This window comes from Cupressus sempervirens, chromosome 1, assembly GCF_028749045.1.
Source record: "Cupressus sempervirens isolate cs-2001-9-10 chromosome 1, ASM2874904v1, whole genome shotgun sequence".
NCBI lineage: Eukaryota > Viridiplantae > Streptophyta > Pinopsida > Cupressales > Cupressaceae > Cupressus > Cupressus sempervirens.
Genome location: NC_143118.1, coordinates 286,378,080 through 286,397,103, shown reverse-complemented (window position 1 = coordinate 286,397,103; position 19,024 = coordinate 286,378,080). Strand labels below are relative to the sequence as shown.

Here is a 19,024-nt window from a genome sequence, read left to right as displayed (position 1 = left end):
TTCAATAGTAGGTTGCAGTGCTGGATGGTATCATCTTCCACTAGTAGTCAGCATCCTCTAGTATCGCAGGGAGTAACAACAGTGTGAAGGGGAGTCAGCCGTCTAGCAAGACGTTGAAGGATAGGAGAATACGGGTTCTCTATAGCAACAACGAGTTCTTTGGCATACATTTGGAGTACGGGTCTATAACCACCCATTCCTTATCTCATCTTTTGCATACGTTGGTGTTATGTTAGTCTGTACTGCATTATTCGGGATTGTAGTTCGAGCTTTATTAATTCTGAAACTAGTTATAGACCATTAATTACATTATGAGATTATTTCTTTTAGCTCTGAAATTGTGGAATCATCACTTACATTGTTATGGTAGACTCACTTTGGCGATATACTAAGAATCAGTAAAACATCTCGATATTGCATTGTGTATTCTTCAAAGCCATTTTGGTTACACTGTAAGTGTTTGATGAAATTCCACCAGCCTGGTATTCTATTATTGTTTCATTTCCAATAGAGATTATTACATCTTGGGACAAACTGTACTTCCTGCTACTCTGATATATGTGAATTGTGTAAATTGGATGAACCAACTCCCATACTTCTTAACTTTTGCTTCCGTTTCCGATGAGAGCCTCTTAGCAAGTGTCCCTTGCAATATCCGTACCATTTTCATGGAAAAGGCATCATAAAACATCTTATAATCTTTGGTGTTGTGCAAATGAATTTGTAGATAGCACTCATGCACCAAACATTGCCCTAGCCCATTGCCAATCACTCCTAAGGTCTTAAGTCTAGGATTTTCATATAGTCTCGCAATTAGTTAGAAAAGATAGGATCCCATATAGAATTTCTTTTGGTTTTGCACTGTCCTAAGTTGCAACTCTAAATTTACACTTATAATTCTAGCGTAATCAAATCTTCTCTTTCCATTTTCAATTTTTTCAATAAAATAATACATCTAGTTCTTGAATTGCATACCTTGAGCCATACCTATGATCCGGCTGAGAAGCACAATAAGGTCACCATATTTTGGCTTGAAATCTGACTTGGTGAGCTTTGACGACTTAGTGACTCCCTTCTTGCCCTTGTGCAACCAATTTTTCTTTAGATGAATGAAGTAAGTCTCTTGATTATCCTGAAATAACTTGATCACTTGATCCATCATTACCACTTTCATGCCTTTATGTTGGGGAATATTAAATACTTCTTCGATCACTTGTCCGTTGATGTTAGCCAACACTTTCTTCCCTTCATAAAAAACGATGGACTTAGTAACAATATCAAACCAGGATGCACTCCATTACTAATTCTGGACAAGGCAAGGTAGGAGGGAAAGCCGCTGCGTGTACAATTCCACTCTTGTAGATCTTCTTCACCATGGGGGATTGTCCTTCTTTCAATCTATCTTTCAACTGTACCATGTTTACTGTGCCGATATTGGTATCACTTATTCTGCTCACTTTTGAGAAGAAGGTGGTCTTAGGCATCATGTCTTCTTTGTATTTTTTGGGTTCTTGCTTGCACTAACATCTACCATCCTAAACACTTATTTTTACACCTTCGTTCTAAATGATATGGACTACACTTATCAATCTCCAACTTTTTTCTATCGATGGAATCTAGCTTATTTTTGCCTCTCCAAGTCCTATCTCTACACTTATCAATTTCCAAACTTCTTTTCCAGAGATGGGTCTACCACTTATTTCTGCCTCTTCGTTACCTTAGGATGGACTACACTTATCAATCTCCAAATTTTAATCTTAGGGTGGTCTAGCTTATTTCTGCCTCTCCAAGTGTCCTATCATAAAATCTACACTTATATCTCCCAACTTCAACCTATCAATGGAAATGATGAAGTGGATGAATAGTACAAGAAGAAGACAAGAGGAACGAACCAAGCAAGAACAAGGAGTAGAATCTGCCTTTAAAACCGATCTTCACCTCTAAAAATGAATAGAATTTTACCTTAAATCTGCCTTTACCAATAATCAAGCCTTTTCAAATTCAAATCAGATCTCAAAAATTTCAGTCCCTCCACAAAATATGATGCCCTAGCAAAAATCAGAATTCAACAACCTTGCAAAATCTGCCCATGCCACTGAATTTTGACCTTAAATCACATTGCCTCTTGACAAAAAAAAAATCGCCCAAATTTGGAAGCAAAAATCGTTGCCAAGGATGAAGAAATTAGACCTCAAAAAAATTGCCCAAGCAAAAGAGGAGAAAAATGTTGCCAAGAAATGGAAAATCTGCCCCAAAAATCGCCTTAGCTGGAAATTCGCTTCCCTTTGAAGAAGATCGCACATCCAAGGAGGAAGAAGAAAAAAGGAATGAGGAAATAAGAGGAGGGGAAGCCTCTTTTATGCCAAACTTTTGCCTCTCCAAGTGGGCCGACCTGCCTGGAGGGAAAACAAAATTAATTTAGTCCCTTAATCAATGGCCTAGATTTAAATGCAACATTAAAATTACTTAGCCCTATAGTGAAATTGGTCCATTTAATTGCTAGTTTTGACCAGAAATTGCAAAATAGAAACAAGGTAAGCCTAGGAGATGCCAAAATTTTCATTTATCAATGCTTTGACAATTAAAATATCATTAAAATCAAACCTAGCAAGCCATAATCGATTATCAATTCCAAATACCAAATTCCTTTAACATTTCTAAAACCCCCGAGGTAAAATTTCAACCAAATTAATAAGATATTGTAATTTTATCCAATTTCAATTTTGCAATACAATTTCAATTTTTTTAACAAAATTAATCCTTTTCCTGGCACTTGAAATTCAAACTCTAAATCCAGTTTCACTATCAAAATTTCTTTTCACCAAAAAAATTTCAAGACTTTCCAAAACGACTAAATCCAAAATTCATTTTAAAAATGCTCAAGCTTATACAATTATATCAAATTTTTAAAAATCTAAGTCCAAATTTTGCAATTTTATCCTGCTAGATATTATTTTAACCATTGAAAAATGTTGTTGTTGAAACTTGTTTGGCTAAGGACAAAATTACATGTTTTGGAAAATCAAGTTTAGCGCCGGGTGAAAACAAACCAAATCCCCTCTTGGCCCGAAGGTGTCCAAGGTGTAAAATTGTTAAATTGAAAACCTCTTGACAATTCCAAATCCTGCTAAGGCAATCGAAAAAATTTCCAACACCGCGAAAATTGCTAAGGCTTGCCTGAAAAAGGAGGTCCCCAAATTTTTTTGGGGTGATGGTGTGAAAACCTCACAACAAGATTCAATTATACATAAGGCTTTTTGTGTAATCATGTCGTGCTAGTGGATACGAAAAGTGAGATGAGTGAAAATGGAAGCGGAAAATGAGATTACATGCATGCGCGGATGGTGAATGAAATGGAAAACATGTAATCACATTTGTTAGATGAGATGCGAAGTGTTGTGACATGGAAGATGGAAATGGAATGTGTTGATGCTTTCGCATGAAATGAAACAAGAACAAGTTCTTGGGAAAGAACTTGTAACTTCTCCAAAGTGGAGAAAACCGGAAAGCAAGCACACAAAACACAAAAACTTCAAAAGAAAAACGCACCTTTGGTAAATGACTCAAACATGTCAATATGCAAAGCACTTCAACATACAAATTTGAATTTGGAGTATGGGGAAAAACCAAAAACATGAAAACGAACCATTTCTTCATTTTTAAAGGAAAAATGCACTTTCCATGGTATCAATTTCAACAAGTGGCAATCATCAAGCAATAATGTGCATAAAATCAGCAAGATAAGCACAAAGTAAATAACAATAAAGAATAAGTCCACTTACATGAAGATTAGATGCCGAAAACGATGGAAAAAGATGCTCCAAAGTTGAAAATTTCTTTAAAAACACTTCAACTTTTTCAAAATTTTGCGAATTCAAAATGGAGAAGGCAACAAGGAAGGTGTTTTTAATGGTAGATGCCAAAAATGTGTCCTATCATTGCTCTAAAATCCAACGTTTTTGGTTGCACATGCCATGGGACGTTTTTGGTAAAAAATGTGATCCTTTAAGGCATGGAAATAAAATGTTTTGGTCTCCAAAGTTGAAAACGTGTACCAAGATGGAATGTAAACACCACAACATGCAAAATCGATTCCTCTTGGGGCAAAAACGTGAGCCAAAAATGGTGTTTTTCGATTTATTTTCCAAAAGCGTGCCCTTGGAAGGAGTTTGAAAAAACATTTTTTAGCAAGAAAAATCCATTTTCATTGCTTGAAAATCCATGGCTTAGCAAAAATGACCCTAGTAGAGAAGATTTCGTGAAAAACCATGAAGTAAATCTCCCACAATCTTCAAAATCGGGTTCTTGGAGGCTCTTTGCATGTGTTCTTCCAAAATCGGGTTTCTTGAGAACAAAAACATGAGTTTTAGTGCAAATTGGACCTTTTAGGAGGCAATGCATGTTTTAAAATATGCACAAGATGCAAATCAGACCTTTTAGGATGGATTGGATATTTTAAAAACTCCACATAAGGAAAATCGCACCTTTTAGGAGGCATGGCATATTTTAAGTGAAAACTCATGTTTTGGATGCAATAGCACATTTTAAGTCATAAAACTCAACTTTTTGGTGCAATGGCACCATAAAGGTCCACTTTTGTTGACCTTATGTTTTTAAGTTGAACTTTATATGCAGTGACATGTAAAATGTCCACTTTTAATAGATTTTATATGTAATAGCATATAAAATGTCCACTTTTGATAACTTAAAGTGATTAAATAAACATATGTCAATTTAATTTCATTAAAATGTTACTTTAATGGGATATAAACCATACTTACATATCATATTAAAAATATAACATATAAATATCATTTAAAAAGTAACATTTGATTGAAATGTCAAAAATTAAACTGAACTATATAGTTAATATGGTCACTTTAAGTGAAAAATCAAAAAGTAACTCAATTTAAAATTAAAACATAAAGTGCACTATAGTTACTTTAAGTGAAAATTTTAATGATAAAATAACTTAAAAACATAACATAAAGTGAATTTAAGTTATATTTTTCAAAAAGTGAATGTCAAATTAAAAATATAACATGATATTTTTAATTTGTGTCATTGCATCAAAAAGGTCCACTTTTGAGGCACTAAAACAGCCATATCTCTTGACTGACAACTTCGATTACGCTCTAGTTTAGATCAAATCGAAGCAAAATCAAAAGCCATGACTTGAGCAAAATCAAAGGACTAAAACCAACAAACGCACACTCAAAAGCAAAGAAAAAGACAATGGAGGCTTCAAAAATCAAGCAAAGGCTCGACAAAAAGAAAAATGAAAAAAACTTGACGAAAGCCTTCAGTAAAATGATTTGATATACGAATTGGAGTTGATTGATCGATCAAAATTAAGCACTTGAATATCAAATTCAACTTAGAGAGATGCAAAACTAGTTTGAAAAAGTTTCATACTGTTACTTGCATTTTGTGATGACAGAGACAGGACAGCAATACCTAGATAGACGTGCAACATGTAGAGATTCCCATGTGATATATGTGATGAGTTGTATTGCAACATTGTGATAATATTTGATGTAATTATTTAATATTGGAGAAAAGAAATTAAATTTCTAATATTAAATGTGGGTCAATAGGGGTTTGGCAGCACATGGTTTTAACTTTTAGCACATGGTTTATGTAATACCACTAGGTGGTTTTGTGGGACTTGCTACTATATAAGCAGCCACAAGGGTAGTTGTAGAGATAAGACGAAAGGGCAAAAGAGAAAAGACAAGAGTCAAACGGGACAAGGCTTGACAGGTTAGCCAAAGGAGCATTTGTGAATGTTGGAAGCATGGCATAGGATGTGTGGATTCATGTGTATTCACATGGATTGCTGAGTTGTGGCTATGGCTTTGCAGACTCTCATGGTTGTATTGCAACGGTGATTTTTTTGAATAATACATGGTGATGGATGCTTTTGGAGGCTGGGTTTTTTTCCCTTCCCAGGGTATATCTTGTGTCACAATTTTTGTGGGTATGTTGTCTATTCTCTTGCTTGTGGATTTCAATTACATATTTATTTTGATCTAATTATGGGTTGTGGAAACGGTTATATATTTTTGTTGCAATTTTCCTTACAGTTAGGCATGAAATTTCTTAGAGAAATACCAATTCCACTATTTTCTGATCCAAAGCACAAAAACTTGAACTCACTAACTTCAAACACTTTCCAACAATATGCAAAGACCTCATCGTTGTATATGCAACATGAAGAACATGTGGAGCAATATGTTCTGCACAATTCTGTGATCCGAAGCACAAAAACTTGAATTCACTAGCTTCAAACACTTTCCAACAATATGCAAAGACCTCCTCATCATATATGCAACATGAAGAACATGTGGAGCATTATATTCTACACAACTGTACAAAAAGTAGTCACCAACATGTTGACATCATGAAAGCCATGCCAAAGAAACATATCAATTCATCACTTATCCAAACCAATTCATTGCCCAATTTTACAACATGAAGCCTCAAGTACACCATATTTCAATCCTCAACATTGTGCTCTACTTGACACTGATCAGCATATAACTTTTGTTGATTCTGTGCCTTTTGGAAATTCTCCTTCAGTGATTTCATGATATCTTGACTCTCCTGTAGTAAATCGTTTTGCTTAGGTACATTTCTATAACAATTGATAATGTCCAGATCTTTCATAGTAATTACCTAACTATAGAAGATTATACAACACTCAAACATATTAATCAGTAGAAACATTCCATAACAGTAAATGTGCTCTGAATTACATAACAGCAGCTATAACATTGAAGCCACTCTTAGTGACTATTGGTGAATGCAGCTTCTTAATTCTTGCACCTGCACAAAGGAATGAACAACGTAAATGGCCATTGGAAAGCATGCAATGTGCCATGCCTCAACAACAATATTACTCACCACATTGCAAAAGGGACAAGTGTCTAGCAAATTCAAATTCCACAAAGCCTGAAAATATACCATGCATCTCCAACCATTTCCCAAGTAACTCTCTATAGATTCATGCCAAAGACATAGGCTTCATTCATTGACTCACACCATAAACTAGGGGCTTTGTTCTGCCAAGGTAATGAACCATGCACATTATTGATTTCTTCTTGACCTTACATCGATGGACAGACAATTTCCACTAATACCTTAAATGAGTCGTGGTGGCTGTAAGCTCACACCAACTTCCTTGGCCAGTGACAATCTTCATGAAAAATATTAGAAATGACAATGCTAATTATTAACACCACTTTCTGGCCACTGTAGGAGACAGTGACCAAGATATGCAATTCACCAAAAACAAAAGAAGAGGATTAAGTCGTATAAATAGAATCTGTATGGCCTTTCAAAACATTACTTCCACACTGTAGTATGGTTTCAGAAATGTGACCATGAATTTTTTGTGCCCTCAACAGAGGCCTTAAGCTTTAGAAGAGAAATATAGTGAATTCCAATATCAATGCATATCCTCCATAAGTGTTTCCTGACATCTTTAATTCCCACGATTTGAATATTCAGAAAAATCAAAACTTTCCTCAAACATTAGAGTGTTCGGTTCAATATAATCTTGCAGTTAAAGTTCAACGATTTATATTTTAGGACTGCCCTCACACCAAGCTTTCCACAATCTTAAAATTAGCTTCGAAGTCCAAATATTTTCCATGGGTGTCATAGCTTGATTTCCCCTTTGAAAAGTCATGCCAAAACCAATATGAAATGCCTCACTAATTAATAATTGACTCAAAATAATACCATAAGAATTAATGAGATTCATTATTAATTCCATAAACCCATTAGAATAAATACGATATCATTATAGAACCCAATATAAAATTCACCTGATGAATAAAAAACTGCAATAAACCTATAATATTCTGCAAATTTGTCATGGGAGTGACCTCAAATTTTTTGGATGAAGATCATGTGTGAATCCTACAATAAATCTACCCACAAGTTGATGTTTCATCCAAGCAACCACAGATCCCGAGGGTTTCTGTCCCAAGCTACTGAGCTTGTAAGCAAGTTCTTCAAGATCTTCCCTTAATATGATTTCCAAAATCTATTCCATGTTGAGTATCAATCCCAAAGCTAATTGAATTCATTTCCTGCAGGTTTACTTCAATTAACTTTAGTTAATTGATTGTCCAGAGGTACTTTTATTTAATTATTTAATGCTACAGTCTGAATAGACACTAGGCAATAATGTTTTTTTTTACTTTAATTCCTCTTTTTGATATATTTAAATAGTTTAGCTCTCGGGAACCAAATAGTATTTTACTTCTCAAATTTGTCAAAGATGGGACATTGCATGAATTCAGAATGAATTGCCACACAAGAACAGATTGCAGAGATCTTCACTAAGCCTCTTCCAAAAGAAACTTTTTAGTATCTCAGGGAGAAGTTGGGAGTGGTATCTTTCTCATCTTGATGCTAAGTGCTTAAGGAGAAGTATGGTTTCAAGGGAAGATAATCAATGCATGACCTTTCATCCCCTAAGAGTCACAGTAAAGGGGAGAGTAAAGTTAGGTGAAGAAGAACAGGTAGTGTAATACCCTTTGGCAAGTGGCAGAGATAAGTCTGGTAGAAATACAGTCAGGGGTAGAGATACTCTAAGGAGGAAAGATGCACACAAGGGAAGCAGTTTGGTGGCGTTCTTACAGGTTGGCATCAATGACACAGCAGCAGATTGTTGGAAATGTTCTCATTGATGTCAAGGGCTGATTTGTATTATTGGAATGTTTTCTCTGTTAGTTGGATATGTTGTTCAGGTCATATGTCATGTGCATCCTGGCCCTGCTATCCTAGCCTTACGGTCCAACCCAGTCACCTCAATTTTTTATATTTGCCCAAGTCTTTTCTTGTGTTGCCTGCCTGTCATTGGAGTACAAATGATATTACTAAACAAATGGCTGTTTCCAGGTTTGATTAAATTCGTAGAAATATTTACCGAAATCAAAGAAACTACTGAGCATGTTAAATGAACCCTATTAATCTGCATTCATCGGGAACACTGAGATCTGATAAATTACATGAAAACACACTTTTGAAGAAGACCTGGTATTGTCTAAGGATATAACTCTTCTGCATAAGTGACACACCAGCTATAAAGATTGAAGTCAACTGTGTATTAACATGTTAAGATTCATTCATGGCATAGAAACAACCTTATCTTCAATTGCAATTCATGAATTTTTTTTTGTCAAAAATGACAAATCAGGTTTTGCCATTGTCTCACCGACAACACTTTAGTTGACTCACCTATTCTACTGTGATTGTTGTTTGGGTCATATGATCAAGATTCTAGAATTAGGCATTCTTATTGTAACAATGCTTTGTTAACAATTGCATCACTTGGCAGGTACTTTGGACTGAATGTATGCACCCCTCACAGTACAATCAGACATTAACTATAAACTCCCTGGTTGTCTTTGCTAGAAGTAGAACCCATTCTTAACTTGTCAGCGAACTACTATATGTTGTGGAATGATCTTATCTTCTGTTGTGTGAGTGATCATTGTTTCCTTAAGTATTGTATCAATGATTACTCGTTATATTGTTGTCTGCAGGTTCAAGTATTTGGATGGTAAGGGCTCAGTCTATTTATAGCATGATGGCAATCAACTTTACAAAATTTATCTGGAATATCTTGATAAAATCAATGATGGTTTACATCGATGAGATGGCCATTATGATATTTTGTCTATGCTTTAAAGTTTAATAGCTCGTTGTGAAACTCCAATGCCAATCATCCTTTGAGAAATAAATTACTTGGCCAGTGAACCATCTTTCTCACATGGTTTTTCATTTTTTTTGTGAGTGTCATGAAATTCAAACTTTGCTTTTTTTTCAATTGCCATGAAAGCATCTGAATAACTGTATACTCAATTCTCAACTTTACATTCATTGTCTTGTTACTTCAATAACATACCTTAATGATACTTTTTGTCTCTTTTAAAAGCACATTTGAGTGTTCCATTCTATCACACGTTTGGCCAGCACATTTGTCTCTTTTTTTGCAATTGCCATGAAAGCATCTGAATAACTGTATACTCAATTCTCAACTTTACATTCATTGTCTTGTTACTTCAATAACATACCTTAATGATACTCTTTATCTCTTTTAAAAGCACATTTGAGTGTTCCATTCTATCACACGTTTGGCCAGCAACACCAAACGTGTGAATTTTATTTGGATTGTTATGAACACCTTTCATGGATCACATTTATTTATGTTTGGAAGAGTTCTTTTATTCTGCAAATAATGATTCCTGTAGGGAAATTGAAACATCTTCTTGAAAGTAGTCATTCGGTTTCATGGCTATCACCAAGATAGATCATTTTTTGGTGAATCAATGACCCCATACAAATTGCCACTGATTGTAGTCAAATCTTTAATAATCCATCTTCATCTGAAGGTCGCAGTCATGTTTTTAGTTCAAAGTGTCAAAGCATCTTGACTATGAGGATCATTGTTACAACTTAGTTTGCATTATATACTTAATATTTGAGTAAATAGGGAGGTCCTTGTGGTGGATTTATTTCACATTAACTAAGAAAATGCAAGTAGATATTAATCTATTTTTGTGACTAATTTTTTCCATGTTTTGTGACAGATGCATCAAGTGATTCTTCCTTTTTTTGTTGCTCTAATTATAGCTCCTCCTACACACAGCTTGGAAGGAAGCCTGCTGGTATATCTCGTTTCTCTGTCTCATAGAAAATGCAAATTCCTCTCTCATAAGCAAGAAGTAAATGTAGAGTGTTTTAATAAATGATTCAATTTTTATTTCCAGTTTATACCTGACAGTTATCACCCTAACATTTTGCTTATCTGTAGCTCAGTTCATATGTTTCCTTTTTAAAGATGCATAGGTTTGCAAGTGAAATGTGATTTTGTTGCTTGTCTTTGACTATTGTTATTTTCAATCAATTTTGCATGATATTTATATATTATATATAGAATTCATATTATATGATTTTTTGTGTTTTATTTCTGTTTATATATTATTGATACTATTTATTAATATATAATATATAGAATTTAATAATATCAGAAAGTAAGTCTGGTTGCAGACTGTTTTGTGCAATGTATCTGTTTTAGTCACAGGAGAAAAAACAATTGAAGTCTTGTATGTATTTGTGTTCATTGTGTATTTACCTCCTGGTCTGCAGCGACTATAAATGTGTTGTGGGGACATGCCCACAGGGGGACATGACTCCCCATGAAGTCATGTTCTTTGTGGGCATGACTTCACATGGAGTCATGTCTCCACGTGGACATGGCTCCATGGCTGCTTTCGAAACCCTTTCAAAAACATATTACTAATGGCTCCAAAACCATTATGCCTGTCAAATACAATTTAGCTATGTCACAAGGTTCGGCGAATTTCATTCATGAAATTCGAAATCTTGCGAATTTTTAAAAACCCCAAAAAATTCGTTTTCGTTCGCCAAAAATTCGTACGGACTGGTCACCGCAACAACTCGATCTGTTGTTAATGGCTCTGGTTCTATCATTGCCGCCTAGAGGCTTCTGCTGCTGTTCCGATAGAGGCTTCCGCTCCTGACCTGTGACTCGGAATGTGGTGGACGCACCTTCTTTTTAAATTAGATTTTTTATAAACTTTATTTTTTAGGGTTGTTTATAATGATATAATTTATAATATTTTATTTATTTTGTATTAATGTTGAATATAACCATTTCATTATCAAACATTAATGTTAACATTTCATTATTAAATTTTAATATTTTGTTATATTTCTACACATTAGTTAGTAATATATGAAATTAACAACATTTGAATTTAAATTAAAATAATTATCTAGTCAATTTATAAATATATTAAAATTTGTTTAGTTTATTTAATTTTTAAACCGAATTTAATTTAGTAGTTTTATTTTATTCAAAATTATGTTTTATTTTAAATATACTTTAATTAAATATTTGTGATTGCAATTTCTTGTGTGTGTTGTGGTTTATATTTATATTCTTGTATACATGTAATGATTTCTAATCTATTTAGCTATGTTTAATTATTTTAATAATTTAGAAGATATATTATTTATATTTTAAAATAAATAAATTATACAAAGGCGAATTTAATGTCGAATTTTTTTCGAACTTTTTACCTTGTCGAACTTCATCCGAATTTTATAGTTCCCGAATTCGAACGTTGTGACTCAGCAATTTAGTATAATTTGCAATCAGTCGGTTTTCATAATCGACTCAATTTAATACGATTTATAAGAATAGTTTGTGTGTGTGTCTATATATATATATATATATATATATATATATATATATATATATATATATATATAGACAATCTCATTTATTATAAATGCATATTAACTTCTTCAGCAAAAAATACAATTAGCAAATCATTCAAATTTATATGAAGACACATGTATATAATCATTCTTCTATTTCACACACACTTACACACACACACACACATGCACATGTGCACGTACGCGTGCACATGCACATGCACTCACACATTCACATGCACACATGCACGCACAGACACACACACACGCACACACACACACATCCATTGAAGAATGATTTGCATATTAATCAGTTATCTGACTGAAGCTACAAATCATCAACACTGATAAGTAACAAGTAAAATCTAAATATTAGGTTGAGAAAAATAAAATAAATATATTAATCAACACAAAAATCCCACTATATTTCCAATTGGTAAGTTACAAAATTTTAGCAGTTGCGTGGCATTATTGCAATTAGTCTTAGTAGCGACATGGTTGGAGCAGACACACCGACACACACACACACACACACATCTAAGAATGATTTGCATATTAATCAGTTATCCGACTGAAGCTACAAATCATCAACACTGGTAAGTATCAAGTAAGATTTAAATATTAGGTTGAGAAAAATAAAATAACTATATTAATCAACACAAAAATCCCACATTATTTCCAATTGGTAATTTACAAACTTTTAGCAGTTGCATGACATTATTGCAATTAGTCTTAGTAGCAAACTGGCTAGAGCAATGAAGATGAGAAAGCTATGTAGACTTCTTTAGCAACCTGATTAGTATTCAGTCCAACACAAAGGTTTAGGCATACAAAATGAACCAAATTACCAGAATCTCTTTCATTTGTTCAAGTATACTTCTGGTAGCTGATTAACAGGTTAGAGGTATATAGATGAAAGTGGTGGACATGCTTGCAGCATTCTGATTGGTATCCAGTTTCATGCACCTGCAAGACATAATAAAATGATGAAACCTGGGATCCCTTCCATTTGTTCGAGTGTGAAACCCCAGAGTGAGTTTTGGAGCAACTGTGCTCCCTTCCTTCATTAGAAAGTAGTTTCTTCTTCTGGCTTTCAAATATCTATTTTTATTTTTCATTTTTGGCTGGTATAAGCACAGTTGTAAACATTTCCAATGGTTTTAGAGAGACATTCTTTCCACACCTCCTTTTTGTGTTGTATCCTTAAAACAAATCCTGATGATATTCTCTCTAGTTCCAAATATTCTATCCTTGTATGGACGCTGATAGACATGACACTTGAAAATTTACCATGCTTTTCTGCATTTTTACTTTTGTTATAGATAACCTGCCATTATAAAGTCATTGTTAATCTTGTTATATTATGAATCAGGCTTGCTGTATTTTTTGTTTCCATATTTGATAGCAAATGATATATTTTTTCTTCATACAGGCTGGAAGGGATTTTAAATTTCTCAGCTTTACCATGAGCCTCAACTTCTGTGTTTGTAGCCTTTTGTTACTGGTATGAAATTGTTCTCCAATACTTCTTCGGAACTTTTTAATAATTTGTTATGATCATATTCATTGAATATTTGTATATACTTCCACTTCCTATTTTCTTTCTAATTAGCTCAATCTGAACTTGAAACTTGCATTCAGTTAATATAGTAATCAATTTCCAAGGAAACTTAATACACCATGGGACCAGATTCTGAGTTGAAGAATGAGTCAGCCACACGCAAAGCCACTGTCTAACATTTTTATTAAATGAAGCCTGTTCTCTTATTTCCTTCAAATACTAAAGTTTAATCAGGACCTGATTGATTTTGTCGATTGGCATCATGTTTATGGAAGCAAGTATGGTTGCTATTCACTTTTTAACCTATATTGTAGAAACTATGGAGAAGGGAATTGGCTACCCTCAAGATTGATGGAATCTGAAGGGATGAATCGACCGAACACCACCTCACTTCTGCTAGTGCTTTGGTGAGCTAGGTTGATCAAGAAGACTAATAAACAAAATATAACATAAGATGTAAATGAAATACAATGCACAATAAAGAGGCTGAAATAACTGAACTATATGAAGAGATACAAATGTTTTAACTACTGCAAATAGAAAGGCAAACTGTCAGGACTGACTGCCTAGCTCTGTGAGCTTAATGTCCTGGATGCCAGCACAAGTTTGGGACTACAACACAAACACAAGATGAAATTGTGACACACATATGTCTTGTACAGACAGGGTATAAAGTCTTGTTGATAGATGTTTTATGACCACATCAGCACAAAATAAAGTATCAACAGACACTCTATCCATTCTTGAACAAAGCCCTCTAATACTAAGATTGCAAAGATTATAGAGGTGATCCCAAGGTTCCTATTGTGGACATGCTTTTATGTTGGGTATGAGCTCGTTTGACTTGATGTGTGTTGGTAATCCAAGGTGACTTAGGTTTGAATTTTTCTCCACTTCTGTAGTGCTGTTTGGAACTTCTTCATTGGCTATTGCAATTTCATGATGCTTCTCCTTTGAACGGACACAACTGAGATAGACTTAAATCAAAGAGGAAATGGGTTAGAGAGATCAAAATCTACCAATAAGGACAATGATATCAGTGAATAGTGCTCGAATTTGACAAATTCAATTTAAACAAAGCTCTACTTTGCCAAGCTCAACACTGACTCCACAAGAACTAGTGCACTCTTCCAAGGGCTATGCAAACAATTTTCATATTGCATACACTAGTCACTAGAAAATGGATTAAAAGTGAAACACGTTTGAAGCTGTAACTTTTCCACGCAATTAAATAAACTATAAATGTGTGAATGAGTGCAAATGTCTTGCACAATCAAGAAGTTGTATTTACCTAAGTAACCGATTATGATTATGATTCTGAAGCGGATGTGGGATTTTCGTGCACGGATGCATGGTTTTTTAAATTTTGTTTTGGATGTGTTTATACACACACACATAGACATACACTATAATTTATATATGCAAAGAAATGCAAGAAATGTAAGAAAAATAAACCATTCCATAGCATGATACTTCACCATTGATTGTTCAACTTCAAACTTCACAAAAAAATGACAAATATACATATTGAAACTAACTAATTACAATTTTGAATTTACCTTCAACAACTCCAACTTGGCCAATGATCTGAATATGGATTGTGACATGTGGTGGTTTATCAAAAACATTTGTATCTCCTCTCCCTCTTGGTATATTTTCTTCACCCAATCTATTTGGATGCCAATTTGTTGCATGACCAAGTTGAGAGAGTCTACGGTGCATGGTGTTGAAAGATCCCAAAAAGATCCTTTTATTGAACTTTTGTAGATTTTAATTAAAATAATATATTTTCCTATGATTTCCTTGTGGTCTTAGAGAATTAGACAGAAGTTGCAAAAAGATTGTTTCTTCTTTTTTTGTATTTTCCAAATATAAGTAAAACAATAATTAACAACAAATAATATAATATTCAGTCATCCCAAATAGCTACAAATCGTACCAGGCAAGATATGTAATCAGTATACTGGCAAAGGTGTTTACAAATAATGAATGAAGACACTAGCTACAAGAATGGACTAGCCACGCACCAAAAGGGTAGAGATGGCTGACGTAAGCCAACCAACAAATCACATGCCAGTCGAAAGGCAGTCGTACGATTGCTATAGTCATGCTAAGGCGGCTGTATGATTGCTATAGTCATGCTAAGGCAGCAAGAAGATCCCAACATGCCAAACAAGATCCTCAACATGCAATGCACAAGCACCCCCAAATGCTGAACTTAACAATCTTTGTCAATTGCTGAAACAATACTGTAGAATGCTGTTGAAACCATCTATTGGGGTTTGTGTCCCAATAGCTAGGCTCTAGGGTTTGTGTCTCAGTCCTCTAGAATCGCTCCTCAGAGCAAAATCACAAATACCAAGAATGAAGATGTAAAAGATAATGAAAGAATGAGCCAACATCTCCTTTTATCTCCCTCTCAAAGCCAATCGAACCCTAAAGGGAGAATATGCCTTTCCCTTTATTATAAAATAGCATCTTCTCAATTAAAAGGCCTTTAATTATAGGAAAAACACCCCTTTCCTCAAATAACATAACTCTAGGTGCCCGAAGCTCTCCAGATGATGAACATAAGTTATAATAATTCAAGACCTTTCCAACGAGCTATAACACATAGGCTTGCCTGATCAGATGAAGCCAAAATCCCCTTATTACTCTAATTACCTATATAAATAGTTTTATTTTAATTTATTTAAACACAAACTTAGGAAATATTATAAGATAATTTCCTTTTATTCAATTGGAAAGCCAAACCAACCAAATAATCAATGATCGGGTCCTGTCACTTGCTTGTGAGTGATGCCGGGCAATGTGGGCCAGCTGGCAGTCCCATCTCTAAAAACTAGGGATGCTCCTAGAAACTAGGGAATATACCCTGTCACCCTAAAACTAAAACCATATATTGGTCCCTAGGATCCTCAAATCTGATCATTGCCACAACCTCCTAAATTTTAGGAATATCCCTGTAATTAAGGAATTGCCTTGACTGACTCTCAAACTGACTGTAGAACCAACTCTGGTCACTAGGTGTCCAACATGAGTCTATCTATCACTACTAGCCTATGAGACTTCAATAATAGGCCAACTCTCATGACTCTGCTAGTTAGATTAGAGAGGGGACATGACAAGTGTCCAAAAATATGGTCGTACCTACTCTCAACCAGAGCACCTACACCCCTACAATTTTTGGCATTATATGACCACCTAGAAAACATTCTCAATACTCACCATCTCTGTTGCCTTACTGATAATTCTAGAAATGAACTATGAATCCTTAACTTCTCCTTCACAATCAACCACCCTCAATTTTTTCCCCCCTTGGGGGACATTGCAATGACATTAATCAATGGTCAGTTTCTTGTATCTTTCCATCCATTAGACACAATAGCTATATCGAAAATTTTAATTGGTAGAAGAGCTTTGTCTATAAAAATCTTTTCTTTTTGCAAAAAAATAGTATGCACCTTGTTGGTGCTAAGGTTGGGAACATGAAGAACATCCTTGAAAATTCCATTGTCCAACTCAACATTCCCTTTTCTTTCAACTTCCACTTGTGTGTCATTGTCATTTCCCACATAGATGTAACGTACATCTGATGGTTTCAACGAGAAAAAATGCTCCCTTGAAGCACCCATATGATGTGTAGCTCCTGAATCAAGAACCCTTTCCTCAGAATTGTTTATACTTGCTACCAAAGCTTGTCCCTTACCTTTTGAAATGGATGAGGATACCTTATCCTTATAGGCAGTTGGCACATCAATTTTATGTTTCCTCATTATGTTTAGCAACTCATCAATTTGCTTATCCTTACACTCATGTTCATCATGACCATTCTTCTTACAATAGGCACAAGTTTTCTTCTCTCTTTTGTTGATGTTGTTCCCCTTATTATTGTTGGAAAAAAACTTGCCTTGTTGTGAGGAAGATTGTTGTGTAGAGGAAGATTGATGTGTAGAGAAAGATTGTTGTGTGTCATCTTGTGGCTTAGCCTTCCACTGCTTTTGCTTCTTGTTGGAATTTTTACTACCTTGATTCCCTTGATTCCCCTTATTAACCACCAAGGCTTTGGACTTGGAAGACTAGAGAATTCTCATACTCACTAACTTTTCATATTCTAAGAACAACATTTCTGAAAATGACTCGAATGAAGGCACTTCCCATTGTTAACTTGTGGGTATTATAACTTGAAACAAAAGCCGCATATTCAGGAGGAAGATGAGTCATCACATGTTTGATCAACTTTCCATCCTTGATGGGTTCACCACAATCCTTAAGTTGTGCCCTATACATGTCTACTTGGGCAAGATAATCTTTGATGGTATCAAAATTCCTAGGATCCAATTTGAGAAGATTAACTTTTCATATTCTAAGAACAACATTTCTGAAAATGACTCGAATGAAGGCACTTCCCATTGTTAACTTGTGGGTATTATAACTTGAAACAAAAGCCGCATATTCAGGAGGAAGATGAGTCATCACATGTTTGATCAACTTTCCATCCTTGATGGGTTCACCACAATCCTTAAGTTGTGCCCTATACATGTCTACTTGGGCAAGATAATCTTTGATGGTATCAAAATTCCTAGGATCCAATTTGAGAAGATTGTCATCAATGGTGTAGGCCATATCTTCATCTACTATCCCATACAATGCTTCAAGTTTATCCCAAACTTCTATTGGATTGGTAATGTTCCCGATGTGATATTTGACAGGATCTGAGATATTCTTTAGCAAGGTTCCTAAGGCCATCTCTTGTTTTGATTCTTGGTCTTCTTTACGAGACTCATCAGCGTCATCATCAGGTTTCTCTGCAACACTAGTTACATAATGTAGTAAACCATTTTCAACTAATGGTTCCTTTATCTTTTCTTTCCAAGTAGCAGAATTATGTGGTATTAATTTACAAAAAGAACCTATAATGCAAAAGAAAGAGCACAATATCAAGGAGATGGAAGAACACAAGACACCCCCCCCCCCTTTTCATTTAATCAAAGAATCGCCACCCCAAAAAAAAAAGATGATTTAGCACTTTATATTTAGTGCGGGTACAATAACCACTTGCCAATTTTGGGCCTGTTAATTAATTTTAACATGTTAAAATTCAGACATGAAAATTTTATTTTGCTAAAAGCACATTTCATTCGATATTTGAAAGAATATAAATGTCCTTGTATCATTCATTTCTTGAATATACAATTG

At 34.6% G+C, this 19,024-nt stretch overlaps 1 protein-coding gene across 2 annotated transcripts in view; it reads left to right on the top strand.

Annotated features, from left to right (window-relative positions):
- LOC149577217 (MATE efflux family protein) overlaps positions 1-19,024 on the top strand; it is a 219,335-nt gene that overhangs the window by 157,423 nt on the left and 42,888 nt on the right. For both annotated transcript variants that reach the window (XM_089829511.1, XM_089829556.1), the window contains exons 11-12: positions 10,608-10,685; positions 13,697-13,768. In XM_089829511.1, the coding sequence (XP_089685637.1) occupies positions 10,608-10,685; positions 13,697-13,768 (150 nt within the window). The remainder of the gene's footprint in view (positions 1-10,607; positions 10,686-13,696; positions 13,769-19,024) is intronic.